The sequence below is a fragment of the Glandiceps talaboti genome, chromosome 2 (assembly GCF_964340395.1).
Source record: "Glandiceps talaboti chromosome 2, keGlaTala1.1, whole genome shotgun sequence".
Classification (NCBI taxonomy): Eukaryota; Metazoa; Hemichordata; class Enteropneusta; family Spengelidae; genus Glandiceps; species Glandiceps talaboti.
In genome coordinates, this window is record NC_135550.1 from 4,808,609 (window position 1) to 4,836,503 (window position 27,895).

The 27,895-nt window shown below is 35.5% G+C and overlaps 1 protein-coding gene across 1 annotated transcript; it reads left to right on the forward strand.

Annotated features, from left to right (window-relative positions):
* The first annotated feature begins 77 nt into the window (after positions 1 to 77).
* Positions 78 to 27,864, forward strand: LOC144453804 (E3 ubiquitin-protein ligase synoviolin-like). Its single transcript, XM_078145166.1, has 19 exons — positions 78 to 974; positions 1,651 to 1,753; positions 3,075 to 3,268; positions 4,141 to 4,232; positions 4,870 to 5,008; positions 6,041 to 6,130; positions 14,824 to 14,916; positions 15,620 to 15,772; positions 16,483 to 16,531; positions 17,365 to 17,468; positions 17,791 to 17,917; positions 18,988 to 19,087; positions 20,000 to 20,065; positions 20,808 to 21,067; positions 21,630 to 21,749; positions 22,384 to 22,596; positions 23,155 to 23,335; positions 25,630 to 25,754; positions 26,227 to 27,864. The coding sequence occupies exons 1-19, from the start codon at positions 162 to 164 to the stop codon at positions 26,433 to 26,435; spliced, it is 3,231 nt and encodes a 1,076-aa protein (XP_078001292.1). The 5' UTR covers positions 78 to 161; the 3' UTR covers positions 26,436 to 27,864.
* The last annotated feature ends 31 nt before the right edge of the window (positions 27,865 to 27,895 follow it).

Here is a 27,895-nt window from a genome sequence, read left to right on the forward strand (position 1 = left end):
CGAATTAATGATAATCAACTTAAAGGTCGTCAGACATGCGCAGACTAGATGACCTGGGGATTCCCTTTGCATCAGCATGCATGACTTTGGCATGAGCTGAGGATAACTCCGTTGTTGATCGCATTCCTGCGCAGCATTTATATGCTCAAAACGATTGTAAAATGGCATCAAGAAGATTAGCGATTCCTCTGCTAAGTAGACAATACAGTAAGTGTGTCTTAAGTTTCCGCCAAAGTCGTCGTCTGAAAACTTGTTCAAATCTATGCAATGACAAAACATGTAATGGACATCTCATACAGAATAGGAAAGGCACACACGCCACTAACAGCGACTCTTCTACGGCTCCACCTGAAAGTAAGCCAGTGAGCCGATTTTCTGGTTTGAAGAGGGCGCGGTACAGAACAACACTATCAGTTTTTGACAGAGTCAGTCAATTGCTCCCCCAAAACTTCCAAGCTGACGAGGAAGTAGCAAATACTTTCAAACAAGAAAAGGACAAAGATAGTACAGAGAACCACAGCTTCGAAAACTATGCAGGTGACAAGGAAAATAGAAGTGATGCTACAATACAAGGTATTGATGAAAAAGTACACCAAACGTCCTCTCCATCTTCTGACCCATCAGTTGCCAGGCAACAAGATGAAACATTCTCTGACTCCTTTCCTTCCCAGAATGGTGATAATGAGAGTGAGGCTGATAACGCCAGCCTAGGTGTGCCATTCATGGCTGGAGAACTAGTTGTGGGAGAGAGAGAGAACACCAAAAGACATGAATATATGAAATTAATGTTTAACCTTGATGCATCCAAAAGTTTTACAACAAAACATGGCGCTATCAAACATGTTGACATTATTGGTAAATACCCGGGAGATGTTTTCATATCAAGTAGAGGTATGAAGGTTTCACTCCATAGGGCAACTTTAGAAGATTACATCCTTTACATGAAGAGGACCCCTGTCATCTCTTATCCTAAGGTAAAACAATGTTGGATATTTCGACCTTAATCCCCAATATTTTTGTTTGTTCAGCCAAGGAAAATATGAATGACCTATAAGGTGTCTTTGTCGCTTTGTCGCTAGACTCATAGTGACAGCCATTAGGACACAAATATTTTCTGGCTGATCATGAATGATATATTTGAGAATGACATAATGATACCACCACCAGTAATATCAAAGAAAAATCAGGAAAAATGGTGCAATTTTGAATGTTTTGAATCATATTATGAACACAGCAGAACCAGTGACATAGACACTCGTTGTTGTGACATAGAGGTAGAACGACCAGAGTATATATTCCACACTTTCATTAAACTTGGCTCAAGTCGTGTATGGTATAATAATCTTAAACTCTTAGCATTTTGACTGATGGGGAAAATCTAATCCATGGTTGGTCCCATAGAATTGATTAATTTTTTATTTGCATCAGTGAAATTAAGTTGAAGTAATAGTTATGACTTCATTTTTTATGCTGTGTAAGCATGACCATTGACAAGACAAAATATCATGGCTTAATCTGTAAGTAAGGAAATGCTATGATACTATAACCAATGCTGTCTGATATATTATTACTAAGTATTACATGTATAAATGTCCTGACTGTATTATCCCCACGTCATCTTATATAATTGCTTCTTTGAATCATTACCAGGACTGTATAACTATGAGTATGCTTATTGATGCTAATCCTGGTGACACTATACTTGAAGCTGGTGCTGGCTCTGGTGGCATGACATTATTTCTTTCAAGAGCAGGTAACAACAATTGAACCCTTATCAGTGTTTTTGCTTTGATTTGGAAAACTCAGTTACAGAAAGGGACAGACTGGGTGAAACTGGTATTTATAGTTTCCAATACAGTATTATTATACCACAGGGCTCAGCAAGCATGTAATTGATTGATCAGTCGATTGATTGATTGATTTATTGATTGATTCATTATTTGGTTGAATGATTAAAACACCCCTAATCTCATAATTAGCATGGATCAGTTACTGTGAAAATTTACTTTATGTCAAATCTTCAAGGAGATTATTACATTGAACAAACAGTCAATTATGCACACACTAGTAGGAAGTAGTTAATGCATAAATGAGTGTGATAATCTCCCAGAAGATGAGAGATAAAGCAAACTGTTAATGTAAGTGATCTCTGCCAATGATAAGATTATGGGTATTTTAATTTAGATAAGAGGAGAAGAATGGACAAGGTGTCTTTATTTAGTCAATAAGGAGAGAATTACATACAGCTGAAAGAGAGAAAAGGAGCCAGGGGAAAAAAAAAGTTTAATATCACCACAAAACTCAATGAGTCAATTGATCAATATCACACACAAAATAAGTTTTATTGCACCACAAGAATTGATCATTTAATTGGTCAATCATTCAACCAAATAATAAACCAACCAATAAATCGATCAATCGATCGATCTATCAATTACATGCACGCTGAGCCCTGTGGTTATACCATACATTTTATGATTGGTACATTCCAGTAACAACATGACTGACTCAGGTTATTTTGCTTACACTTATTGCCCTTCATAAAAACATTGCCCATACTTAGTTTCTGTACTGTATAACCTTATCATTAGAGCCAGGAAAATCACATAGGACTATTCTTTTGCTCAGGACCAACTTTTTCGTAGCATAGTGTCTCTGCTGATTGTTCAGGGCAACCAACAAAGATACTAGACTTAGTTTTTTCTGCCAGTGCCAGGCAACTGTGTTTGTCACCCATATTATGTTTGATTCCCACAGTCTAGGATTACTACCACCTTATCAATGACACCATAGGGGAAACAAATAGAGTCATTCTTCAGTTTTAGGACCTACTTTTTCTATAACTCTACCAGAGAACAGTGTTTTTCACCCCTAAATTTTATTCCTATTCCATAATGGGTCTTTTAGCAAATGATGAAAATAAGCAAAGTTAAATCTATATTGAGTCATAACCAAGGAAGAAACAATATATTGTTAGGATTGCATTCTAGAAAAAAATGACTAATGTTTCAGGATTGCTGTCTTGTTGCTAAGGGAGATACTATACTGTATCTTTCTTTTTGTTTATTTTGTAGTTGGCCATACTGGACATGTCCATTCCTTTGAGGTTAATGAAAAGCATCATGGCCGAGCTGTGAAGAATTTCCACAGATGGTTACAATCATGGAATCTTAGTCACGATGGAAACCGATGGCCATCTAATGTAATATTTCATCACCAGCGGTTACAAGATGGAGAAGAAACACTAGGCAACTTGACATTTGATGGGGTGAGAAATATATAGACCACTGAGTGTAGTTTACTTGATATAGCTGATTGGGCATGGTTAACTTGTTTTTAGCTTATTGACAATATAAGTGTATACTTTGCATGTTTCTGTCCAGAAAAAAGGTTCTAGGCAAAGCTTTAGTCAATCACAATTGGAGATTGTAAAATCATACAATCATACAAAAATTGTGCCAACAGCGTTATAGCACAGCTATATATGGTTTTTGTTATGGGCGTGGGGTTGTTGCTTGGCATATTTGCATACATTTTTGGAATGTTTATTCACTTGGTTACCTATCCATGTTGTTATCCAATCTGCCCAGTAGTTTGGAGTTAAAGTTGTTTGACCAAAAAATATCATTTTTTGACCCAAAATGCACATCTCTGATGCAATCATTTTTTATATGAACAATTTTCCATCTACACGTCCTATGTAATGTCCCCCATTAAATGCCAAGGCAAGCGGTCTGGCAGTTTTTGACTTTTAACTCATTTACACACACGCACGCATGCACACACGCACACACACACACACACACACACACACACACACACACACACACACACACACACACACACGCACACACACACACACAGTGACACATACACACACACACATTTCACCATGCCTATAGCACACTGGACCTCAGTTCAGTTGTGCTTGAAATTGCAGTCAAACATAGCTGGCACTCTCCATACTCTCTTTACAGTCAAAGGTGGCATATTGCATATTCTCTTTACAACAAGTGAAGTGTGTAGATTGCCACCAAAGATTTTACAGTCTACAAGAGTCAACTCAGTGGTGAACTTTTAGCTGAAATATATTTTGTGTTGATAATGGATTTACAAAATACTTTATCCTCTGTCATACAGGCTATAATAGATATGGAAAACCCACACCTTGCTATGCCATTTGTTGCAAGAAGACTAAAAGCTGGGAGAGCAGTAGCTATATATATGGCAAAGTAAGTGACAATAATCAGATAAAGTTATATGTTTTCTGGCACAGTTGAGACTTAGAGATTGGATACGCAACTTATCGCACATAGTTTCTCTCAAGTAGTAAACACACTCCTTATATTTCTGCTGACATACTAGCAAAATTACAAAGGAACAAAAAGGACTGGCACACTATAATAACCAATTATTTGAAACTTGTGGGAGGTAATATCTGGGTTATATATCAATTCACTTCACTTTGGGAAATGGGATTAGAACATGTACATTAAAGGTTGGTTTATCATGAGCTTAGTGACTGTCTGAGTAAGAATGTGCATTTTTGAACAGAAGAATAATATCATATACCAAATATTCAGTAACATTTTCAAACCTGACATTTTAGTTTTGAGTTCATAGCTGTATAAAATTTGTGTGCTGTGCTGAATCCAAAATTTTGAAATCATTGCGAAAAGTGATAATTTCAAAGTACTGCTTCTATTGTACAAAATGTCTCTGAAGACAGTCTCATTTGAGTGCATGAACAAGTTCTAACGATTTAGCCAATCAAACTTCATAAATTTATTCAGCAAAGGAGGACGTTGGTTCACGATATTATACAAGAACAATTTCTTTATACTCTCCCCACTTTTCACTGTTTCTCAGTCTCACCCAAGTCATTGAGACATTGGCATACATTGATTCTAAAAATGTACCTTTGGAGACAAGTACAGTGATGGAGGTGACACACAGAACATGGTTGGTTGCACAAGCTAAACGACACAGTGGACAACTTGTTAAGAAAGTAAGCAGTACTGAAGAGGAGATGGATGTTCATCAAAAAACTCAAAGTGAAACAGAAGAAATAAACAATTCAGATTATTCATCATCAGGTATATGATTAATGTGTAGCAAAAGAAGCATAAGCTGAGTTTATGTCTGTTTTTTAAGGTGTAAATTTTGCTACATATTGTACTTTCAGGGATGTACAAAATAGCCAGGTGGGAAAAAAAACTGTCAACAATAAATTTCCGACTGAAAAAATTCTGAAACATCAATAATTCTTTTGAAATGTTTAAATATTTTGTGTTTTTGACTTGATGAAACTTTCAATCATAATTTGATCGTATTGAACATTTCCCCCAAAATCAAACTTATCTTGAAAATGGCCGTGTAATGTAATGAAAAGCATGTATGTACTACATATATCTAAGTTTAGCTTTGGAAATTGACTTCAACTGGCGCCATGGCTTTGGAGGGTCAAAATAAATCATTCATTTCCTTGCCTTTGTTGTAGAGCCTTCTTTGATAGCAACCATGGAATTACAAACTTTCGGGTTTTCCAAGGGTCCTCTCAATTAAGAAAGTCCAAACAATGGGAGCCCCCCCCCCCCCCACCACACACACACATAAACACACACAGCAGTCGCGTTGTATGCCTAACCACCCTTCCCCACAGAGCAGTCACTTTGTCACTTTGCATACCTAATTCCACCTATCAAAAACATTTTTGATCTTCTGTCACTAAAATTGTGTACATCCCTGACTTTATAGCGATGGATAGTTTGCCATCTATGTACTGTATACATATGACAAAGTATATATTTAACAAGTCAATGGAGAGTTACTGAAAGTAGCCAGCACTTATCTACTTCCCTGCATTGACTTGCACATGTATGTTGTTTTCATATCAATCCCATATTAAAGTGCAAGTTTGACAAGTGATGTAGACTATTGTGCAAATAAGCCACTGTCATTTCATCAAAATAATTTTGTATACGTTTGTCAAATTCACAAATGTCATTTTCCAACTTGATTGCCAAATTTTGTTTTACAGAATTTGATGAAGAATTTAGTGCAGAGAGTGCAGAGGATAATGGCCCAGTTTATCTTGCCAAGCCAACATACTGGCAACATCCACACACAGGTATGCTTTAGATATTCTTGTGTATAAGTTTTCTCTGAACCAAAATTCCCTCATATGATATAACTGACAGGAGATTGTAGTTTTCCTTGCAAATATGTAGTGAGTTTCAATGTGCTCTTACTGAATAAAATGTCAGAACAACATCACCCAAACATTCCTCTTGTTTTATACATATCATTTGAAAGTTTACCAATACTTTTAGGTAGAGGATGTATTGGAAGGTACACGTTTGTTCAAAATCCAAATCGTAAAGCACTATTTAGTATGATTTCTTTGATATTACATTAGGCAAATAAGAGCCTTGTGCTAATAAGTTTAAATAAACAAATCTTTTTATTTCTAATTCAATTCCAATGTAGACAGAGGCAAACTTTTGAGTATGATAACAAAATTATGTTATATCTAGAAAACATACAGAAAACATTAAATTCAATGTTAGTTATCAAACTTTCATAACTGCAACTTATTTGAGCAACATTTTCACACTGTTCAAAATGAAAAATATAGATCGAGGTTTCCAACCCAACTGTAACAGTTTGAAAGTTGTTTTTTTCCTATGTATTTTGCATAATTATGTTTGTCCTATTCTTTTCGTAGCTTTCTTACTGAAACTCAGAAAATGTCAAGAATGATGGCAGAAGACATGTGAAGAAAACTAATTGCATGCCTTGCCAAAAAATCAACTAACAATTAAAATTTGCATCGGACTGAAAATTAAAGTGGCTTAAAATGTACAAAAAAATGTAATTGTGATGTATACATAATTCATAACATACTTCTTGCAGTGAAATATTAAATATCATAAATAATTGTTAAAAACTCCACTTACATTTCCCTTAATCTTTCTCAGTGATCTTTAAAATGGCAAGTGCCAGAAATATGCAACTATATTAAGTTATCTTTAAAACAGCAATTACAATAAGTGAGCCAAAAGCAAGATATCAAATCTTACTCTTTTCTCCAAGTTAAAATGCATGCAAATAAATATGTTAAAATCCAATATTTTATAAGTTGTGTTAGGAACTCATTATAATAGTGCATTTCACTGTCTACCCAGCATTGTTTATAGGATCACGTGACGTTTTTTCAGTGCACATGTTTAACTTAGTTTATTTTATACTTAATTTAAAATCTACCAAGTGTAAGCTCAGTGATGTACTTTGTGTAAAATGTACTTTTAAAAGCTCATCTTTTTTTTGTCTATTAAATATCAGTTAAAACAGTCCGTGAATAAAGCAGTTTAAAATAAATTGTCTTGCAATGAATGATGACTTGCATTTCAGTCGCTGTAATTTTATAGTTACTACTCTTCTTCATGGGCCCAAAAGAAACTGTCATCTGGAACAGTGTGTAAAGTTTCTCGCAAACCTAAATGACAAGGAGATATGAGAAGAAAGATTAGATTACTTACCATCTAGCACTGAACAGAAATTATATAGCATTTGACAGCAAGGCTAGTGATTATAGGTGTACAAAAAAATCTGTGTGAAATGAATAGCATTGACTTTTCATGGCAATTCAGCATGAGATCAGCAATCACAACCAACTTGATAGAATGTGTACATACCTTGCATATTAAAGTGTCCAGCTGCAACATGAGCACTACCCTTACATCGCAAAGAAGTAAGGCTTTCAGCTGAAGAATCAGTGCATGATGAAAGGTATAAATAACCACTTTCAGGGGTGTCTTCACCACTGCTAACCTCTATATCAGGTTTTATATCCTCTGTGTCAGCTGGGGTCATACACTGAAAACAGTGAGGTGGTGTGACTCCTGGGCCCCGTGGAAAACCATCAAAATCATCACATCTGTCATAACTTCGGATGGCACCTGCATGGTGCTCCTTGCGTTCTCGATTCCAGATTACATGATTTGGAGTAATAGACATAACCTACAAGGACAAAGTCATTATAAATACATAGACATTCATAAATTCAATGTATTCATTGTACAAAAAAGTCATACAAAGACATGAAACTGGAATGGCATTACATATTTCATCCTAATTCTAATGACCTGAAATGAAAGGGGTACCAAATCTTCTATTAGTATTAACATGTATCCAAATTATAAAATCTTATTTTCCACCCAATGAGCTCATATCAAAATGTTCATAGTATATTGAAACACTCAACTGTCTCTTGTGATGAGCATTTTAGTACGTAATTCTCAAAAAACTTATGGTAACACCCCCACCCCCTTCCTGGGAGAAAAGTGTTGCACTCAATCGTTGGTCTTCGGTGTCCCTCTCAAATGGATAAGTAGATTGTAACGGAAAACTTGAGATGTAAAAAAACATTGTACTGCCTCATTGAAACTCCATAGTCACTCTGGTTTGATGGTATGTCTCTTTCATCTAATGTTAATTTGCCAGTCATCATTCATGACATTGTATTTATCCAACAAAGTGAAAGAGGCATTGTTATTTGCTTATCAACATACCTCTTCACAAGATTTCCGGCTGACAACTGCCCTGTAATCAATTGCTTTCCACAATCTATCTCTCTTCCTCAAAAAACTTGGAAATTTATCTCTCCATTTTAAACCCAAGGCCCAAGGAAATAATTCATATTTGTAATCTTCTTCATCTTCTTCCATATCATGTGCCAAGTACCTGTAAGAGAAGTTCACCGTCAGTGCTCTCTCTCTCTCTCTCTCTCTCTCTCTCTCTCTCTCTCTCTCTCTCTCTCTCTCTCTCTCTCTCTCTCTCTCTCTCTCTCTCTCTCTCTCTCTCTCTCTCTCTCTCTCTCTCTCTCTCTCTCTCTCTCTCTCTCTCTCTCTCTCTCTCTCTCTCTCTCTCTCTCTCTCTCTCTCTCTCTCTCTCTCTCTCTCTCTCTCTCTCTCAATTATAAATGAAAACTACACAATATGCATTTTAAAGCAAAGTTACAAAGGAATGAAAAAGATGCAGTGGAGTTAAGGTGTAAAAAAAATTGTGTGGTTCCGATTACATTCAATTTAGAATAAGTTAGGTAGGTAGATTTTTAGCACAACTGAACTTATAAGGTTCAGTAGTGCTATAGGCATGGCAAAGTGTTTGTCTGTCTGTCTGTCTGTCTGTCTGTGTGGATGTCTGTCTGTCTGTGTGTGTGTGTGTGTGTGTGTGTGTATAAATGACTAAAAGTCAAAAACCGCTGGACCTATTGCCATATTTGGTACATGGTGGGTGTATTACCTTGGGTGTCTAGTTGGGAAATTGTTAAAATCAAAATGATCATACCATCAGTGTGTGATTTTGGTCAAAAAACTTAAACTCAAAAACTACTGGGCAGATCAGTCTGAAATTTGGTTGGAACATTTTAAGGGGCGTTTAGACTAAGATTTGTTCATGACCTGATGAGTCCATCAGTGATATGCAAATTAGGGCTAAAAATTGTCTTTTTGGTCAAAAATCTATTATTCCAAAACTACTGAGCAGATTGGGCTGAAATCTAATGGGGATGCATCTGGGGGTGTATAGATGAAGAAATATTAAGCATATAATGATCACATCGATGATATGCAAATTAGGTGCAAAATGTGAATTTTGGTCAAAAATTTATATATCAAAAAGTACTTGGTCAATGAGACTGAAACTTGGTGAGATGTTTCTAGAAGTGTTATTCTGCAGATTTTCTTCAAAACATTTTGACATAATTGTCCCAACCATGACCACACCCTTAGCAACAACCAAATGGCAGTATGTTTTGGTCAAATAGCAATATCATCTGGTAGGCAAGTGAGTAAACATTCAAAAAATGTATGCAAATACCCCTAGCAACCATGACCACACCCATAGCACCAGCCAAATGATGGTGTATTTAAAAGATAACAACAGGGTTTCTAGACAAGTGAACAAAAATTCAAAAAAATGTATGTAAATGTGCCTAGCAACAAGACCACGCCCATTGCAACAGCCATATCATCATGTATATCATCATCTTTTGACATTCATATCACTTTGCAAACTTACAATGTCAGTTTTGAATTTAGATAACAGGGATTAATAGACAAGTGAACAGACATTCAAAAAATGTATGCAAATATGTCTAGCAACAAGACCACGCCCATAGCAACAGCCAAATGATCACATATATCATCATCTTTTGACATTCATATCACTTTGCAAACTTACAATGTCAGTTTTGAATTTTAGTTTACATACTAAAATATGTCAAATGTCCAGTCAACATCCATGGCATTTTGATATGGGTACAGGAGCACAAAACACACACACTCTGTAACAAGTGATGGTGCTCTACAAACACCATCTCCACTACAAAGTAATGATAGACCTGATCTACAGTTCTGTAGACCAGAGTTTTTAAAGTGAATGCATTTTGCCCAAATTGTTAAAATATATAGTATAGTACAAATGTACTAATATCAAGTTTTCCTTTTTTCATGAATATGTTGTATAGCTACGGAGATCTACTTCTAGTATATTTTGTTCACCCAAACATGAACAATTAATTGTACACTGTTTGTAAATTGTATGCAGACAATTTTCATGCTTTAAATTCATAATTTTGTCCTGACCTGGCCTGAACTGAGTTGAAGCATGGATGATATAGGATCTACAGTTGAAGTGTGAATTGTGTGTAGTCCAAACATTTTGTTCTTGGTGATCATAGTGTTGTTCAATATCATAGATTACAAAACACACAAGCTGTATGTTTACTTGATAAGCCAGGCAAATGATTATATATAGCCAATACTTACATATATGTAAAGGTCAATTTAATGTTTTCATGAATGTGTATACCTGTACACATGGAACTGTGATACTTACAAAGCGACAAAAAAGTTCATTCTTGAATAATGCTTGACTTGATAATCAGCTCTTTTGAAGTATACAAAAACCATTGCCAGTAAGTACTACAAAAAAAGATATCCAAAAAAAAACACTATTAATTTTATTTCCTATATCTTCAACAGTAAGGATGACTCATCCTTTATTGTCAAAACATTAACATGGTGAATGTTACTAAGAAAATAAAATTACTTTCATTAAATATTCACTGGTATCAGTTCAAATGTAACTACCAGCTGACTAGTATCCTCTTTGCCCTGTCCAGTTGACATAAGAGGGCGTGTCGACAATGTTCTATTTCCTCTGTAATTGTACACATGGATGAAAAATGATGAAATCACTCTGTTAGAGTCCTGAATGCCTAATTATTAAAAAGGTTGTACTTCCTAAACCAACATTTCCTAGATAAGTCCTCATTACAGTGCTTGGCAAATTACAGAAATGAACTCTGAACAACTGGAACAATAGCAAGGAATCTTTTCCTTGTTAACTGGATGATGAAGTTGAAGTACTTTGTCATCGTTCTCAAACAATATAGACCAGAAATTTTATGGGGTGTTCTAGCCATATGAAGTCTGAAAATGGTTTACATTGCATTCAACAGTTTGATATACCTGAAGACATGCAAGAAAAGTTATATTTCCAAAATGCCTGAACAATTGCAATTTGGATGTTCATCATTATACATGTACTTCACTTTCCATTGCACCCACGAGCTGAGGAGTCTTACATGTTTATGTTATGTTACACCTACAACAGATAACAGATAATTCCAGAAACCCCAGGACTTGAAATTGGCCATATTTATTTCAATTTTTTTTTTTTTTTTTTGCTTTTTAAAAATATCTTTCCCAACAAGATGCCATGTAATAAACTAATGATTTGAAAAGCTGGTGGGTTGTCTTTTTTCTAAATCAATTTTAAACTCTTCTTTTGCTGGTTTTTAATAAACCAGCTTTACTATGACTACCTTATTAATTATTTATGAGTTTGTTCTACTGAGTGCCCTCAACCACTGACCCTTCCTCAGTCCCGATCACCATATAATTAGCAGTCTTTTTCATGGTGAGTGGGGATGAGAAGGGTCACTGGTTGAGGGTGCTCATGCAGTAGAACAAACTCATTAATAATTTAATAAGGTATTCATAGCAAAGCTGGTTTTTAAAACCAACAAAAGAACAAGTTAAAAAACACAACACCACATTTTCAAATCATTACTTTATTACACGGCACTTTGTAGGGCAGATATTTTACAAGAGTAAAAAAACTAGTAAACATAAACAATTTTTTGTAAATAAAGAAATTAAACAAAAACAACTATATGTAAATAAATATGGCCAATTCCAAGCCCCTGTGTAGTAACATGAGATTAAGCACAGAGAGACTCCTATATCAGTGTACAACTACAAACAGTGAGATCAATGCCGACAGATACCAATCTAATTTATCAGGCCAATATTTTTGGATGTACCTGGCAAGTGTGTAATTTTCTACCCTTTCCATGCTGATATGAATAAATCAAGGAGTATATATCAAATCAAAAAAGAGAAAATACTGTTTTGGAAAGTGCAAAATAAGCCAAAATTTCAAGTGATGATGCACAGTAACTTTATGTTTCAAATCTCTGAAAAACTTTGAAATCAGTAGCACCGATGTCAAAGGTACATGCCATTGTAAAATTAATGTTCTGAATATACAGCACAAACTTACCCTATCAGATATTCTTGAGCACCTGTCCATATCCAGAAATTCTTGAATAATTTCATCATCTGTGAATAAAAAAAATCACACATTTACTTTTACCAATGCCATTGCCCAAAGAAAATATGTTCATGACATCTTTGCTAAACAAGTACATATACTTTGATTTGATGTGATGTTTAAGTTACTGTACATGAATCTTTTGACAATTGGCAAGGTTTTATTTTGCCACGTTTGAATTTAAAAATTATCCAGCAGGTAAACTACAGTCATAATTCATGTTATGTACAACCGCAAAACTCTTTCTCAATGATTTGACAATGTTATAGGGACTACTTCTCTGCTCCTTGATGTATGGGGATATTGATTTTAAAATTCTGTAAAACAATAACACAATAAGCCGAAAGAGGTCCACTTTCTGCCATTTTTGCCACAATTTGGAGAAGGATAAATGTTGCATAGTTATACAAAAAAAGGAGACCTGCTCAAATTTTGTTAGTGATCAATTATATTTTGTAATAGCCTAAATAGACGTAATGTGTGTACGTGTGGATTCTGGAGAGCTTCACATGTAAACTTTGATACACCCGTGCACCCGGGCCCATGAATCAATGGTCAATATATTAAACCATAGATTGATTGTATATTATTGTAACCAATCATTTCACAAGATTTTCATATGATACCTGACCAACTCACCAAGTTTGCTAAATTTCATTACCGAAATTATAACTATTGTTGTACTGTATTTTGAACTATTACATTACATGTATGTCCATCATTTCATTGCTTTGCGGCATGAGTAGTATGTAATATGACATTGATAAGATAATCTATATTTACTTACCAAATAATCTAAAAAATGCCGACATCTCCTTTGATTTCACGGTGACAGTGTTGCTGTTCTTCACTCTCTTTGGTGGTGAAAATAGTTGTGTTCTGTCTATCTCTGAGCCAGATTCCTGTCGCGTGCGTTTTACTTTTGATTGTTTTGCTTTTGTGACATGATGGTGTTGCGTAGCTGTACATCGATGGTCATTTGATTCGCTGTGGCTTGCATTTAACACATTTTGACTGTCGTCTGGCATGTATACCACTAAACGAGAAGCTGGACTGCAGTTCAGTGAGTGACGCTGTACTTTTTCAGCAGTCTCTCCGATATCCGATCTGGATTCATCTGTGAACTCGTTGATATCTTCAAATATACCCCGCTCCTTCCAGAATGTCTCTTCAAAGGATGGCAAAGACTTGTAGCCCTCGAAGAAACAGGAATGGCGAGGTGATATATACGGATTTTTCTGTACACAAACAGACATTCTGTTCCCTGTAGTAGACTGGGAAACGTCGTACTTGAAACTGGCGCCTCGCGTATGTCGTCTGCTGCTGGGTCCTTCTGCCAATCAACGATAGCCACACAATCCGTTTTGCCATATAAGGGTAATTTCCATATATGGAAACCGGAAGTTATCTTGTATACGTCGCCATTTTGTACTACAGATGCTAAGTGAAAAATAGCTACATCTTCGTCTCTTTAATTGTGCCTATGTTTGCCACAACTGTAAATATGCGATCGTTGGCACTGACATTTGGGAGCCTTGCACTAACGGGAGCTGTTATAGGCCATGCATATTACCAGAAAAAGCAGTTTTATCCGTCTGTCGTGTATTTAACGAAGTCGAACCCAAGTATGGCGGTGAGTGTTGCACGGAATCTGCAACGTCTACAAATCAATTTTCACATGCCATAACTGTAACGTTAGTACTTATTTACGTCTATATCAAGTGATGTCTGCCACTACAAACATATCTTTGTTTATGTCATGCCAGATCCTGAATCAGGAGTTTTCAATGAAATGCCTGCTGAGTTATAGTCTTCGACATTTACACTCGGTGTTCAGTGCAGTGGTACCGTATTACTAAAGCAGTTGTATTTTGAGAAATGTAGTTAGTACTAGTACCCTACCCTCGTGTAGGATCTGTCTATGGTATAGTAGTACCAAGCATTTGTATTGTAGCGTGGATGTAAACGGAACTTACTTGAGTCTTGATACAACATCTGCTGGTATGTTTAAGATTCTTGGTACTTGTTGGTCTTTTATCATGTACAGATGTTAATTCTATTCCAGTGATCCACTATCGCATATTGTATTTCTTGGCATAACTATTAATTTATATTGTCATTTTTCCTCCTTTACTTCAGGTTTTGTACCTACAGGCATTTGTTATTATTGTACTTCTTGGCAAGCTTTTCAGAAAAATGTTTTTCGGGCAACTAAGGCCTGCAGAAGTTGAGGTAAGGTGGTTACTATTATAAATTATATCATTTATATATATATATATATATATATATATATATATATATATATATATATATATATATATATATATATATATATATATATATATATATATATATATATATATATATATATATATAACTCGGTGAGTATCAATCTGCTATAAGACAGTGCTCTATACCGCAGTGGCAGAGCGAGTGTCTGATGATCGCAATATGCGTGAAACTCCGAGTTACACCCAAGAAAGAGTTCCAGTACTACCAAAACTATATATATATATATATATATATATATATATATATATATATATATATATATATATATATATATATATGATATATATATATATATATATATATACAAGCATGCAGATTTGATATGATAAGTGTTCTAACAGTGTTCATAATGTCTGGGAAAAAAATGAAGAAAAACAGCGATCACTAATATACATGTTATTATTACTTGTTATATACATGTTGTACTCAATGTAAATACATTTTGTTATTACTTATATTCTACTTGTACATGTGTCACTACTCAATCAGTATCTTGCAATCATTGTGATACATATACATTATTTCATGTATGATGATATTGTGATCATTTCAATTACTGATATTACATATATATATGCATTTTCCAAGATTTAGTGAACAGATTCCACAAAACCAACAATGTTTTTGCTTTTTCTTTCGACAGCATCTCATAGAGAGGTCCTGGTACGCTGTTACAGAAACCTGCTTAGCATTTACTGTTTTTCGCGAAGACTTCAGCCCAAGATTTGTAGCTATGTTTACATTCTTATTATTTTTGAAGTGTTTCCACTGGTTAGGAGAGGACAGGGTAGATTATGTAAGTGTATAAATTGTTACCATTTATTTGCATTTTCAGACAAATTCAACTCTGGTAAATGGCATTGACCTCTCAACAGCACGTACATACACATATATACATGTACATATCACTTTTGAAATAGTAATAGGTATGATAAAATGCAATAACACAAATAAATAATTGAAAGAGTGACTAATTTTTTGCAATAATGAATCAAGCCTACAAGCATATTCCAGTTCAGAAAAGTATAGTGCATTATTCCATACTACATGTACATGTATAGTCGTAAAAACATCAAGCTCCTGATAAAGATTGCACAGTCTAAATTTGCATAAAGGAACATTATCACTCTGTTTCAAAGGTTCAGAGCCTCATAATTTATTAATAATGCCATTCCCTGAACTCATCCCAGCTCCCCTTTTTTTATTAAAAAATTTCTATGGTAAATAACTTGAGTACTTGTTTTAAATTGTTTATTAAGCCAATTTCACACAAATAGAGTTACAAAAGCATTACATTTTACTAAGAGCTTTTGACTGGACCCTTCAACCTTGTTCACTTCCTGTACTTCCTGCCACTACATATTGGTTGCATAGTAAGAGATATGGATTTAAAACTTGTCTATACTGTACATACATAGTTTTCAATGTCTGAATATATTTCAGTGTTGCTCAGGTTTATTGTCCTCCTGTAAAGAAATAAATCTAAACACAAACACTTCTTTTCAGATGGAAAGAAGTCCTGTTATAACCTGGGTTTTCCATTTAAGAGTTATGGGTAAGTGTTGATACAATATTCTACATGTAAATTGCTTTGTATGAATATTTTGTCCAAGTAAAAAATCTATGTCTTGATAGCTGTCAGAGAAAAGGATGAATATTTTTTTACTTGTGCTGCATGTACATGTACTTTAGATTATAAGGTTCAGTCTTAGTGTAGGAGTTAACTGAATGTTAACTAGAGTCATGATGGGTGAATGGTTAGCGTGACCAGCTTGGAATGTACAGGTTGCAGGTTCAAGTCCTGTCGCTGCCTGCTGTTTGTTTCTGAGTGGCTAAAGTCCTTGGGCAAGATTTGAACCCCGACTGTGCCTCAGTCAACCCGGCTGTATAATTGGGGACCTGGTAGGATGTAGGTTTCAATGTGAAGGCTTTAATCCTATGCGCTTAAATGGCTGCAATGGATTGTATGCTCCCCGGGGAGTTGAGGAAGACTAAAGTTGTGCGGTTCTGATCCGAGCCAGGGTACTATAATTGTAAAGTGCTTAGAGCACAGCATAGGAAAGCAGTATATAAGATTCCAACGTTATTATTATGTACATGTATATCTAAATATAGAAGTACATGCAGGATATGTACATGTATGTGTGAATGTGGAATGTGGATATACAGTATATATTTATAAAATTACATGTGTATACACATGCAGCATTTTTTTCTTGTGTTCTCTTAGGGATGTAACAAATGTGTCATGTATTATCGTTAAATTTATATGCTGGACATGTATTTGTGCTTGATTACAAAATATACCAGTGTATGTGTGTGGTAGTGTGCATGTATCACAAAGAATGTATATTTTGACAAGTATTTTCTGTCTGTTATTATTTGCAGCACTGCTTGCAGTTTTAGCATTGTTCGATGCATTTTTTATCAACCATGCATATTACAGTACAATAACCAGAGGTGCTACAGCTCAGCTGGTGTTTGGTTTTGAGGTGGGTAAAATTCATAATTGAGGTCATTTACATTCTTTATGACATAATCCACACATTTTAAGTCAAGAAATGGCACATTACACACTTTTTGAATGAGTAGTGTTGTGTTTATACTCACATTTGTATAATTTTGGACATTATATTAATTAATTACAGAAGACACTGTAAAAAATATAGTATCACTGTAAGCCTGGATGGTTGTAGTATGTGTAGAGAAGTTGCACTTTTGTGCTATGTCTTTGGAAAATACTGTTTGGTTCAACATGTACATGTAAAACTACATAATACCATTCATTATTTTGTCTGTTCTTCCTTTTCACAGTATGCTATTTTGTTGATTATTGTCATGAATGTATTCTTCAAGTATGTGCTACACACCATAGACCTTCAGAGTGAAAATCCATGGGAAAATAAAGCTGTTTATCTTCTATATACTGAACTTTTTATGGGTAAGTGACTAGTATTGAGTTACTGAATTTGAACTGAAAAGTTACATGTGTACATGTATGTATTCATATACAGCCAATATTTTGCACACCCTTACATGTAACATTGCAATTTCTTGTGACTCGCATAAATTTGATGATCCTATATCCCATACTGTGTGGTGACAGTGTTATCATTTTGACCCTGTACCAAAAATGTAGTCTTTCATAAGAGGGCGCACTGTTGATGTACAAGATGTAAACTGTGACTTTCATTCAATTGTAATTTGTGTGATGATAGGTATATATTTTTCATCAGACTTTGTCCAGTCCTTTCATACTATAGTGAAACTAGTTTTCCCTTTCTACACTGTGACAACCGATTGTGGGTCTAGTTTATTATAGGTATATGAGAATATTATTACCAACTATATTCTTGGAATCTTTGGGCGAAGTGACGACACAGCAATTTCCAAGGTTTTTCTCGTTGAGGTCCTAGGTTTGGAGTCCCAGATCCGAGGAATTCCTATATGACATCCCAGGGTTACTTTGGAGGATTTCCAGGACTTTACTCCCAGGCACTGTATATGTGCTGTGTCTTCAGTCGCTCTTCACTAACTAACTTTATACATCACTAATTGATGGCTTTTTCGGACCCCCTAGCTTGGCCTTTTTGCATACCGCTCGGGGCCATGGTTGAGGGCGCTGCCCTAATTTCACTACAATACATACAAAATAACTGATGTAAACTTGAAATGAATCACAGAGTACATCATGTAGATTGTGAAATTTCTTTCATTAATATTATATAATAATAATGATAATAATAATCTTATCAGCACATTGTGCAACAGCGTCAATGGGCTTTACAAAACTAACCATCATAAAGATTTAAACAGTAAAAATGTTGAACACAAAAACAAAGAGAGACCTTAGAAATGAAAGTGTAGTGTACTTTTATCGTTTGTCCATTCTGAGTTGAAGAATTGGGATGAATTTATTGTAACTGTAATGTTTTGTTCAGCAAATAATATTTATTTATGTGTATCACATATTCAGACATTCTTCATTGAATATTCCTCTCTTTTTTTCAGGTTTCTTCAAAGTCCTTCTTTATATGGCATTCATGGCAGTCATGATAAAAGTTCACACTTTTCCCTTGTTTGCAATCAGACCTATGTATCTCAGTATGAGGTGAGTTCATTATCTCCACACCACTACTCTAGTTTAAATGTAGGGAATTTTTCCCCTTTTTTGCCGAAAACCTTTCCATTTCAAACATTTTAGAACAGTCATGTCAGAAATCTGAATGACTACATAACATATTCCCCAGTACCTGCCTTATTGTCATGTGCTTGTCCCAGAATTATACAACCCCTATGCTATAGAGCCTTTCATTCAATAGAATATTGGTAGGATATAATTTGGTCTTCGAGTATCAACAGGAATGTGTATGGGAGTAAGGATATAAAAAATGAACAGTTATTAATATACAGATGATGCTGATATGTTCAATGCTTGTTTACTGTCGAGTTTTAACATAATGCAATACTACTTTGAGTATGAGAACACGGGTACATTTATTTCAGTTACAGTGAAGTCTGTGATAGTTTCAGTAATACTCCTCCCTTACCATATGCTCTCCATATGGCAATATACAGCGACTGTAACCTTTGACCCATACTGAAGATCAGTAGTGTGATATAAGGATAGTAATCAGTCTTGCATATATCATCAACCTGTTCTAGGATGTAATGCTGTGATACTATGAGCATCTAAAAGTATATGCATGGATATTTAGATATTTTTCCTCAACATTTTTCTTCGTTCAGCCAAGGAAAACACAGGTGACTTAAAGGGGCCTTATCACTAGAATCCCTAGACAACTAGTAACCAACCTTTAAGTCACAAGTATTTTCCAGCTGAATGAAGAAAATTATTAAGGAATAATATAATTATACCTCCTCAATCATAATTCATGAAAAATCGGAACAAAGACACTGATTGTCATGATGTAGAACCAGGGTATATACTCCATATTTTCTGTTCAAAGACAATAACTGCTTTGTGTATGTTATATTGAGTTTTAATATTTTCCTGTCGTAGGTCTTTCAAGAAAGCTTTACATGATGTGATCATGTCAAGAAGGGCCATCAGAAACATGAATACATTGTAAGTATGATGAGTCAATTTTTTTCAAAGTTTTGTAGTATTTTTGTTGTCATAAAATTGTAATTCTGTGTATCCTTCACTATTGCATGCTTCCGAATACATGTGACACACTTGTGTGAAAATGTTAACATGAAGATATTTATATGACTGTAAGATATGTACTGAACTTGCAATATAGAGAGTACTGTAGAATTCAAAGAAGGGCCAGTTTGCTTTTATCTGTGGAATTTAGTTAAAATATATAATGTATAGGGAGATCAATATGAATGCTTCAAAAATATGTTTTCATTGTGTCAATTTGAATGTACTATCTACAAGATATCACCTCTTGCTTAGCTGTGAGAGCACTAGTACTATTAATAGACATCTATTACCCGAGAACTGTTATGCAGGAACTATTATCCAAGGATGAAAGCCAAGGGAAGTATAAAGGGGTAACATGACACCTACTACTACTGCCCAAATAAGGCCAGGCAATAAGTGTTTTATAATAGATCACTCTTTCAGGCATGTACCCCTTTCCAGAAACAAAGAAAACAAAACACTGTGCTACTGAAATTGTGCTCTAGAGGAAATAAAAAGAATATTGCCCTCTGTATTAAAATTGAGGTCACTATGGGTCAGTATCCATACCATGTGATACTGTCTAAGCCAGTCACTGAATGTTATGTGTGAATTATGTGTTATAATTCCGTATGTTAATCAGTGATAATCACATAGTTATTGTCTGTGTTATTTGAAGGTATCCTGATGCCACACCAGAAGAGCTTTCATCAGGTGATAACGTCTGTATTATATGTCGTGAAGAGATGGTTACAGGCTGCAAGAAGCTGCCATGTAATCATATATTCCACACCAACTGTTTACGGTCATGGTTTCAACGACAACAGACTTGTCCAACATGTCGTATGGATATACTTAGAGCTCCCCTGCCAACAACCAGACAGCAACAACCACGAACACCACAGCAACAACAACAACAACAGCAACAAGCCAACAATAGTAAATAATAATTGTTTTGTCTTACCTTCAAATATAATTGTAGTTCCCTTGTTGAGACTTGACCTGAAAAGGTCTTTTGTTTTAGTATGACTAACTTTAGAGTGATGTTCAACGGTGTCTATTACTATCACATACTATAGGTACAACAATCTAAATATGAAGGTTCTATAATACCAGTACTCACTAATAATTCAATCAAATCAATAGTGCTCTATGCCATCACCAACCAGTATTTCTAATAGTATAACTTTCAGTCACTCAAGGTATTGATATATTTCTTTTACTGTCCACATTGTAAATCATATGAATTTGTTTAGTCAGATAGCATAAATCAATGCACACTGTTGCAAATCATGCGCAGAGAGAGAGAGAGAGAGAGAGAGAGAGAGAGAGAGAGAGAGAGAGAGAGAGAGAGAGAGAGAGAGAGAGAGAGAGAGAGAGAGAGAGAGAGAGAGAGAGAGAGAGAGAGAGAGAGAGAGAGAGAGAGAAATAGTTATCAGACAGTACTGTATATTTGATAACAAAACAGACCTTACATTTCTTTCAACTTTCTATTTCTCAGTGATGCCTGGTCAGGGACAAATGATGCCTCCATTCCCTGGTGGTTTTCCAATGTGGATGCCTCCTATGGCACCAGGTCACTTTCAGATGCCACCCCAACAGCCTCCCACCTCACAACCAGGTATGTAGCCTTTGTTTATCTGATCAACTTGTACTTTATTCTCATTTTTTGTAAATGATTTTTTGTCTTCCATGGCTAAAATCTTCAAAGATTAAAGGGTTGAGTAGCACTTCAAAGCAAAATGAAGACTGAAAATTTCGCTGAACACAATTAACTTGTTGTTTGTGAATGATTGGCTTATGACATGTGTTAACTTATGCTCTCATACAATGTCCACTGTCTTTCCTCAAAGTGCTCATGGAAAACACTCCTTTAATACAGAAGTTCATTGATGGAAAGATTTTTGTGGATGCTTCTTTCATATCTTTTTGTAACTCAAAACATGGCTCAAATTTAGCAGTAGTGCAGGGGCTAGGCTCGTAGACTACTCAACATTTTATCTTGACTACCAGATTAAGAGTTGCTTGTCTATTTAAGTCAACCATAGACCCTATACGATGAGTCAACCAATCAATTGTAGCTGAAACAGTTCATTTAGCTAAATCTGACTAAATGTACCTGGCATAGAAGATAAATTAGAACCATGAGACATGATTTATTTATTTACAAAAGTTGCATACATGTACTAGCAGGTAAACAAATACAATGTGACATAATTATAATAACATTTTTCTTTCCATGAACTTATCACCAGACACCAGCCAACCATCTGCCAGTACTACTACAACATCATCCACAACAACCCAGCCAACTGCAGCACCCACAGGAAGTCAAACAACGACATCTCCAGGTTCTACTATTCCTACTGCCAGTGCTGCTGCCTTCCCAAGTGCAATACCAACAACTACAGCTGGTCTGCCTGGTATGATGCCACCATTCTCCATGCCATCAATGATGCCACCTTTCAGTGAGTATATACAATGCTATGTGAAGTCATCACTTCTTTTTTGAGGAATCACTGGAAGGTGTATATAATTTTATGGTGGTACAGGAATCATTATGTAGATAAAATCAAAGGAAGTCAGCCATGTAACAGTTAAGTTTATTTATCAATTATTCTACAAAGAAAATAATCACCTTCCTGATTAATACATGTATAGTGAGTATAATTGATGTTTTTTATTCCTCGTTTCATTTTACAAATACAATATGCCAACACATAATTCTTGGTACCTGCAATAGCCCTTTACCTCATATGCTAGAGGGTCAAATTAGAACAAGACAGTCGACTTAGTCTCACATGTGCCTATAGTAATGCATGTGTTCATGAATTGGCTGGAGCAGAAGTTATGTTGTTGACCAAGAAATCAAATAGTTGCTATTTTTATGACAAACCTAGGTGGTAGAATTCTATTGCAGGTACCGAGAAGTACTGATACAGGTTGAAGACGTCTGTGTTCACCATATGATGAAAACAGCATTTTTGATACATATCCATTAAATTTACCATGTTGTCTTTTGACAGTGCCCCCACCAATGCCACCACCAAATTTTGCTGGTTTGAATGATTCTGAGCTACAAGCGATGGAAGGTTTAGAAAGAAGTCATGTCGAGGCAAGAATACAGTGTCTTCGTAGTATACACATATTACTAGATGCAGCCATGGTACAAATTCAACAGTATTATTCACTTATGTCTACCCTTGGGTATGTATTGTCATGGGTCTATTTCTTTTTTCTTCCAAGTGTATCTTGTTACTTTATTGGCACCTCAACCTTCTTAAACGACCTGTCATTTTTCTGAATTGAATCACATGACCTTCTTTAAATAGACTATTGCCCACGCTATGACATTGTCTGCTCATGCATTATTGCCCGCTGGAGTTATTTTGACTGTTGCGCATATATTCTGTGCATGTTTCAAGTGTTGTGCACTCGAGATGACAAAGTTACTACAGTGAAACATACAAGCTTATTTCTTGCAGAAATATGAATAAATGTAATTACAAATGAGTTGTGGAGACACGCGAGCTCAGAACTCCTACAAATAATTGTCATGTCCACATTAAATGGTTATCTTCAAATATTATTTTGGAAATGCACCATGAAATTTTTCTATCGACGATGAACAGGGATGAATTATGTATATGTTATTTGCCAAATACCGTTCCATATCTTGCTGCGAGAGGTAATTTTTCCGGTAATAACGGAGAGCCGGAGGCGAGCCGTTATACCGGAAAAATTAACTCGAGCAGCAAGATGTGGAACAGTATTTGGCAAATAACATACTTATACGTCACCTGCGACGATGAATTAATTTTTGAATGTCTAAAAATGCTGTTTCATTTAAAAATAAAACCACTTCCGCGTTATACTGTTGAGCGTAGTATCATGCACCACTCTGATAACTGCAATGCGGTTGTTTACACGTCAGCCTTAACTTTATCATCCAATCAGAGTGCGCGTTTGCTCAGTAGTATGACGTATTGTTTACTATTTGCATATCACTCAGCGATATTTTCAAACTTATAACCATCAGCTGAAAAATGAGTGCGTCTTTGTTTTGCGTACTGTATTCCATTAAATGTACAAAAATGTTCGTGATATGCTTTCTTGTTCTAGTTAAGCAAAAACTGCACCCTCTGTGGTGGTAATTTTCATATCCTTCATAAATTTAGGAATTCATGTTTACGATCGCGTGACGACCGCGAGTTCGCCGTCACTAGACTTTCGCCGTTCTGTGTGGAATTTTTGGCTTTTTCCCTGTAACATGAAAAGTACAGTTCAAAGACTTGTTACAATTTATACAACGGTGATATTGTGTTCGGTTGACAACAAATTTGGCATTGGAAATGCTGGTTATAGCTGTATTTTTAGTTGTCTGCTAGATTTGTTTACAAGGGGACGTGCAGTGATCACGTGATACAACAAGCAAAAATACGGCTGTTGGTGAAAAATACGCCTGTGTATCTGCTGGGCTCTCGACCAATCAGAATGCGAGATTGGTGACAGGTGACGTATAAGAATAGATATCTGAATGGTTGGACAACAAATGAGTGGATGGCTGGTGTAATGAAATTAATAACACATGCACTTGGGCAATATCACATTTTAATGCCTGTCCTCAGGCTGGCACGTTTTACTAAAATGCTGATGATGCCCTCGCATTCTGCTTGGGCATCATCAAAATTTTGGTAAAGTGTGCCAACCCTTGTGCAGGCACTAAATTAGGATATTGCTCTCTCAGGCATGTGTTATCATTTAAATACAAGTCATATCCTCTATTTTCCATGTGATCTTGAGTGGCCATTTAAAATGTCATGAACTTGTATACTGAAGGGTAGTCTAGATGTCTGTCACTCCTAGCTTGTACTTGTTGGTAGTCAGGTCTCTGAAGGGTAGATGTCCTTCACTCCTAACGTGTACTTTCTTGTAGTTTGGTCTCTGAAGGGTAAATGTCTGTCATGCCTAACTTGTACTTTCTTGTAGTCAGGTCTCTGAAGGGTAGATGTCTTTCACTCCTAGCTTGTACTTGCTGGTAGTCAGGTCTCTGGAGGGTACAATGTAGATGTCTTTCATTCCTAACTTGTACTTGTCGGTAGTTAGGTCTCTGAAGGGTATAGATATCTTTCACTTCTAACTTACACTTGCTGGTGATCAGATCCCTGACACACAATATCTCAGTTGGGTATGGCAGCAAAGCATTAGTTATTACCTTATTTACTTGGCTGCCACTCAACTGTTCCAGCATAATTGAAAGAAATTGACAGCCTTCCCTATCCGAGGGATTGCATGACATTCCTTCAAGGAAGCAATACTGTAACCCATGGATGCAGTCAAAGTTGTATCAATAAATACAAGCTACAGGAGGGCCTTGTAGAGTTACAATTTACATATATCATGCACTATCCCTCACTCATGATTAACAGCACACGTCTTCAAACATAGAATAGAAGACTTGTTATTCATGTCATTTCTTTGTGTTTCATATTTCTTTGCAGACCAGCTATGCAACAAACAAGTAGTGCTTCTTTACCAACATCAGCCACTGGAACTACAGGCACAGCAAGCAAATCTACTGAACAGAGCCAAGCAGAAAGTAAAAACTCGACACTAGGAGTTGAAGGTACACAGATAAAGGCATATACATGTATAAAGTACAAGTAGTCAACCATATAGTAATTCTTTGATGTAGAAAGTGATATTGAAAAAGTTTTGCATGCATTTGTTTAGAGGCCTAGTCTGCATATAAATAGGGGTCGGATTACCATGAAGCTCATTATGCTAGATGACTTTGACTAGGTAACATGCTGACAGAGCTAATAGAGCACACAAAACTGGCATTAACCTGTGTATGACCAAAAATATTAAGTTATTTATTCCCAATTTACTGAGCACAAATAAACAGTAAAGTTCAGTATTGTTATTTTGTACTTCAAAAAAATCAAACTGGTTTGTCTTTGGATGGCAGTATTGGTAGGAGTGTCTAGATGGTGTGTTTTGAAGGCAAGGTGATGTGATCTTAGATATAAGGAATGTGATGTGTTATAAAATTTCGCTATTTCAAATATACTGAATATTTCTTTGTCTTCTTGCAGATATCAGTGAGTTGGAAGGAGCTGTTGGATTTGCTTCATCCACAGAACAAGCTATCCCTGAGCAAAAGGAAGATCCTATAGATGAAACAGACCACCAGGAAATCAGGAGACGAAGGATACAAAGGTTGGAAAGTGAAAAGAATCTGGAAAAATTAGGAGAAGAGGGAGATGATAGTATAGCACCTGATGAACACTCTCATGTGGAATGATTGTTTACCTCGCTAGTCACGGTCAAGTGCATTGTGTTTCACAAAGATCCTCTTCATAGAGTTATTTATTTTCTCTTACGTCGTAACAGATTCTGTGGTCACATATAGTTTGTCTTCTGTTTTATCTAGATTTACATAAACAATTCACTTGTGACTCTCATTCAAAAAAATAATAAAAATTCATGTAGTATTCTAAGATAAAAAAATTTATTTCAAAATGTTTTCTTGGTATACAACATTTTATTATTACATTGTTGTTGGAAAATATTGGTCACAATAATTTCTAACGCTCTATACATAAAGTAAGCTAGCATCTCATTTTCTGAACTGCACAATATTAAGTCCTAAAGAAATTAGGGTTAGGAAAATGGTCATGGCTTTGCACTGTCCTGCAAATTTGCTGACACTTTTCATAGTGAAACAGCTTATTATGAGTTGACAAGAAAAATGGTTCAAGGTCTCTGTTTACCATGCAAGCAATGTGATGACAGTTCATTACTATCCAATACATGTATGACCAGTCAGTCTGGCAGATGGGTATCAGAGAAGTTTGTAGTGATATTATATTGCAATATGTCAAGTACAGATTGGTAGTGATGTCCATTTTGATGAATTCTAATCATTCTTTATATTATTATTAACACACAAAAGATAAAATAGTATTACATAATGTACCAGAGATTACTTGTAAGGATGTACATGCATACAAGTGGTATTTGCACTGTAGTGCAGTACTGAAATCATATACAAAATGAGGATGCAATCATTCACTGTACATGAAATGTTTAATCTCATAGCATCGTTTTTACTGAAACTTGCTATTTTCAATAAACATATGTAATACCGTAACAGAACCCCATGCCATCATGTGAGTTCCAGTGTGAGTACTCAGGGGTATTTGCACTCATGCTTGCAGTGTTTTCTGTGGCATTTTTACTCAATATGCGATATGCTAATGAAAGTATGGCTGCAGAGAACACTGCATGTAGTCATGCAAATGCCACAAGTACACCACACTTGCACTTGTGCATCACTAGGTTCTGTCATAATACCACAGCTTTAAGATACTAAAAGATTGCCGTATAAATAGGGTTCCATATACTACAAAACACTTTAAGATGAGTATATATGTGTACCAGCTATATGATTCAATCATTGACCACATATACTGTAGATGTATTTATACATGCAGGAAAACTTTTAGCCATCAGAAGTCATCAAATATATATATTAAAATTTTGAATTTAACTAATATAAAATTATTTGAGCCAGTTTTTAAAATTACTTTGTGTAACTTTGTCAGTTTTTCTTTCAAATTATTTTTTTTTTCCTTTCCTCTAATACTTTCACAAGGAAAGTTTTGAAGGTTCATTGTTTTTCTATATTTTGTTTTCATTTGTCAGAAAGCTGATTTCTAGCAGCTTTACTTTCATCCCTGTTTGTCTTCTTTGTTGATATGC

Excerpts from the sequence above, each read along its gene's own strand:
- LOC144453804 (XM_078145166.1), top strand. The coding sequence starts at position 162 with ATGGCATCAAGAAGATTAGCGATTCCTCTGCTAAGTAGACAATACAGT. Across the intron at positions 1,754-3,074 it reads ATTATTTCTTTCAAGAGCAG|TTGGCCATACTGGACATGTC; the intron begins GTAACAACAATT and ends TTTATTTTGTAG. Across the intron at positions 15,773-16,482 it reads GAGAGGACAGGGTAGATTAT|ATGGAAAGAAGTCCTGTTAT; the intron begins GTAAGTGTATAA and ends ACTTCTTTTCAG.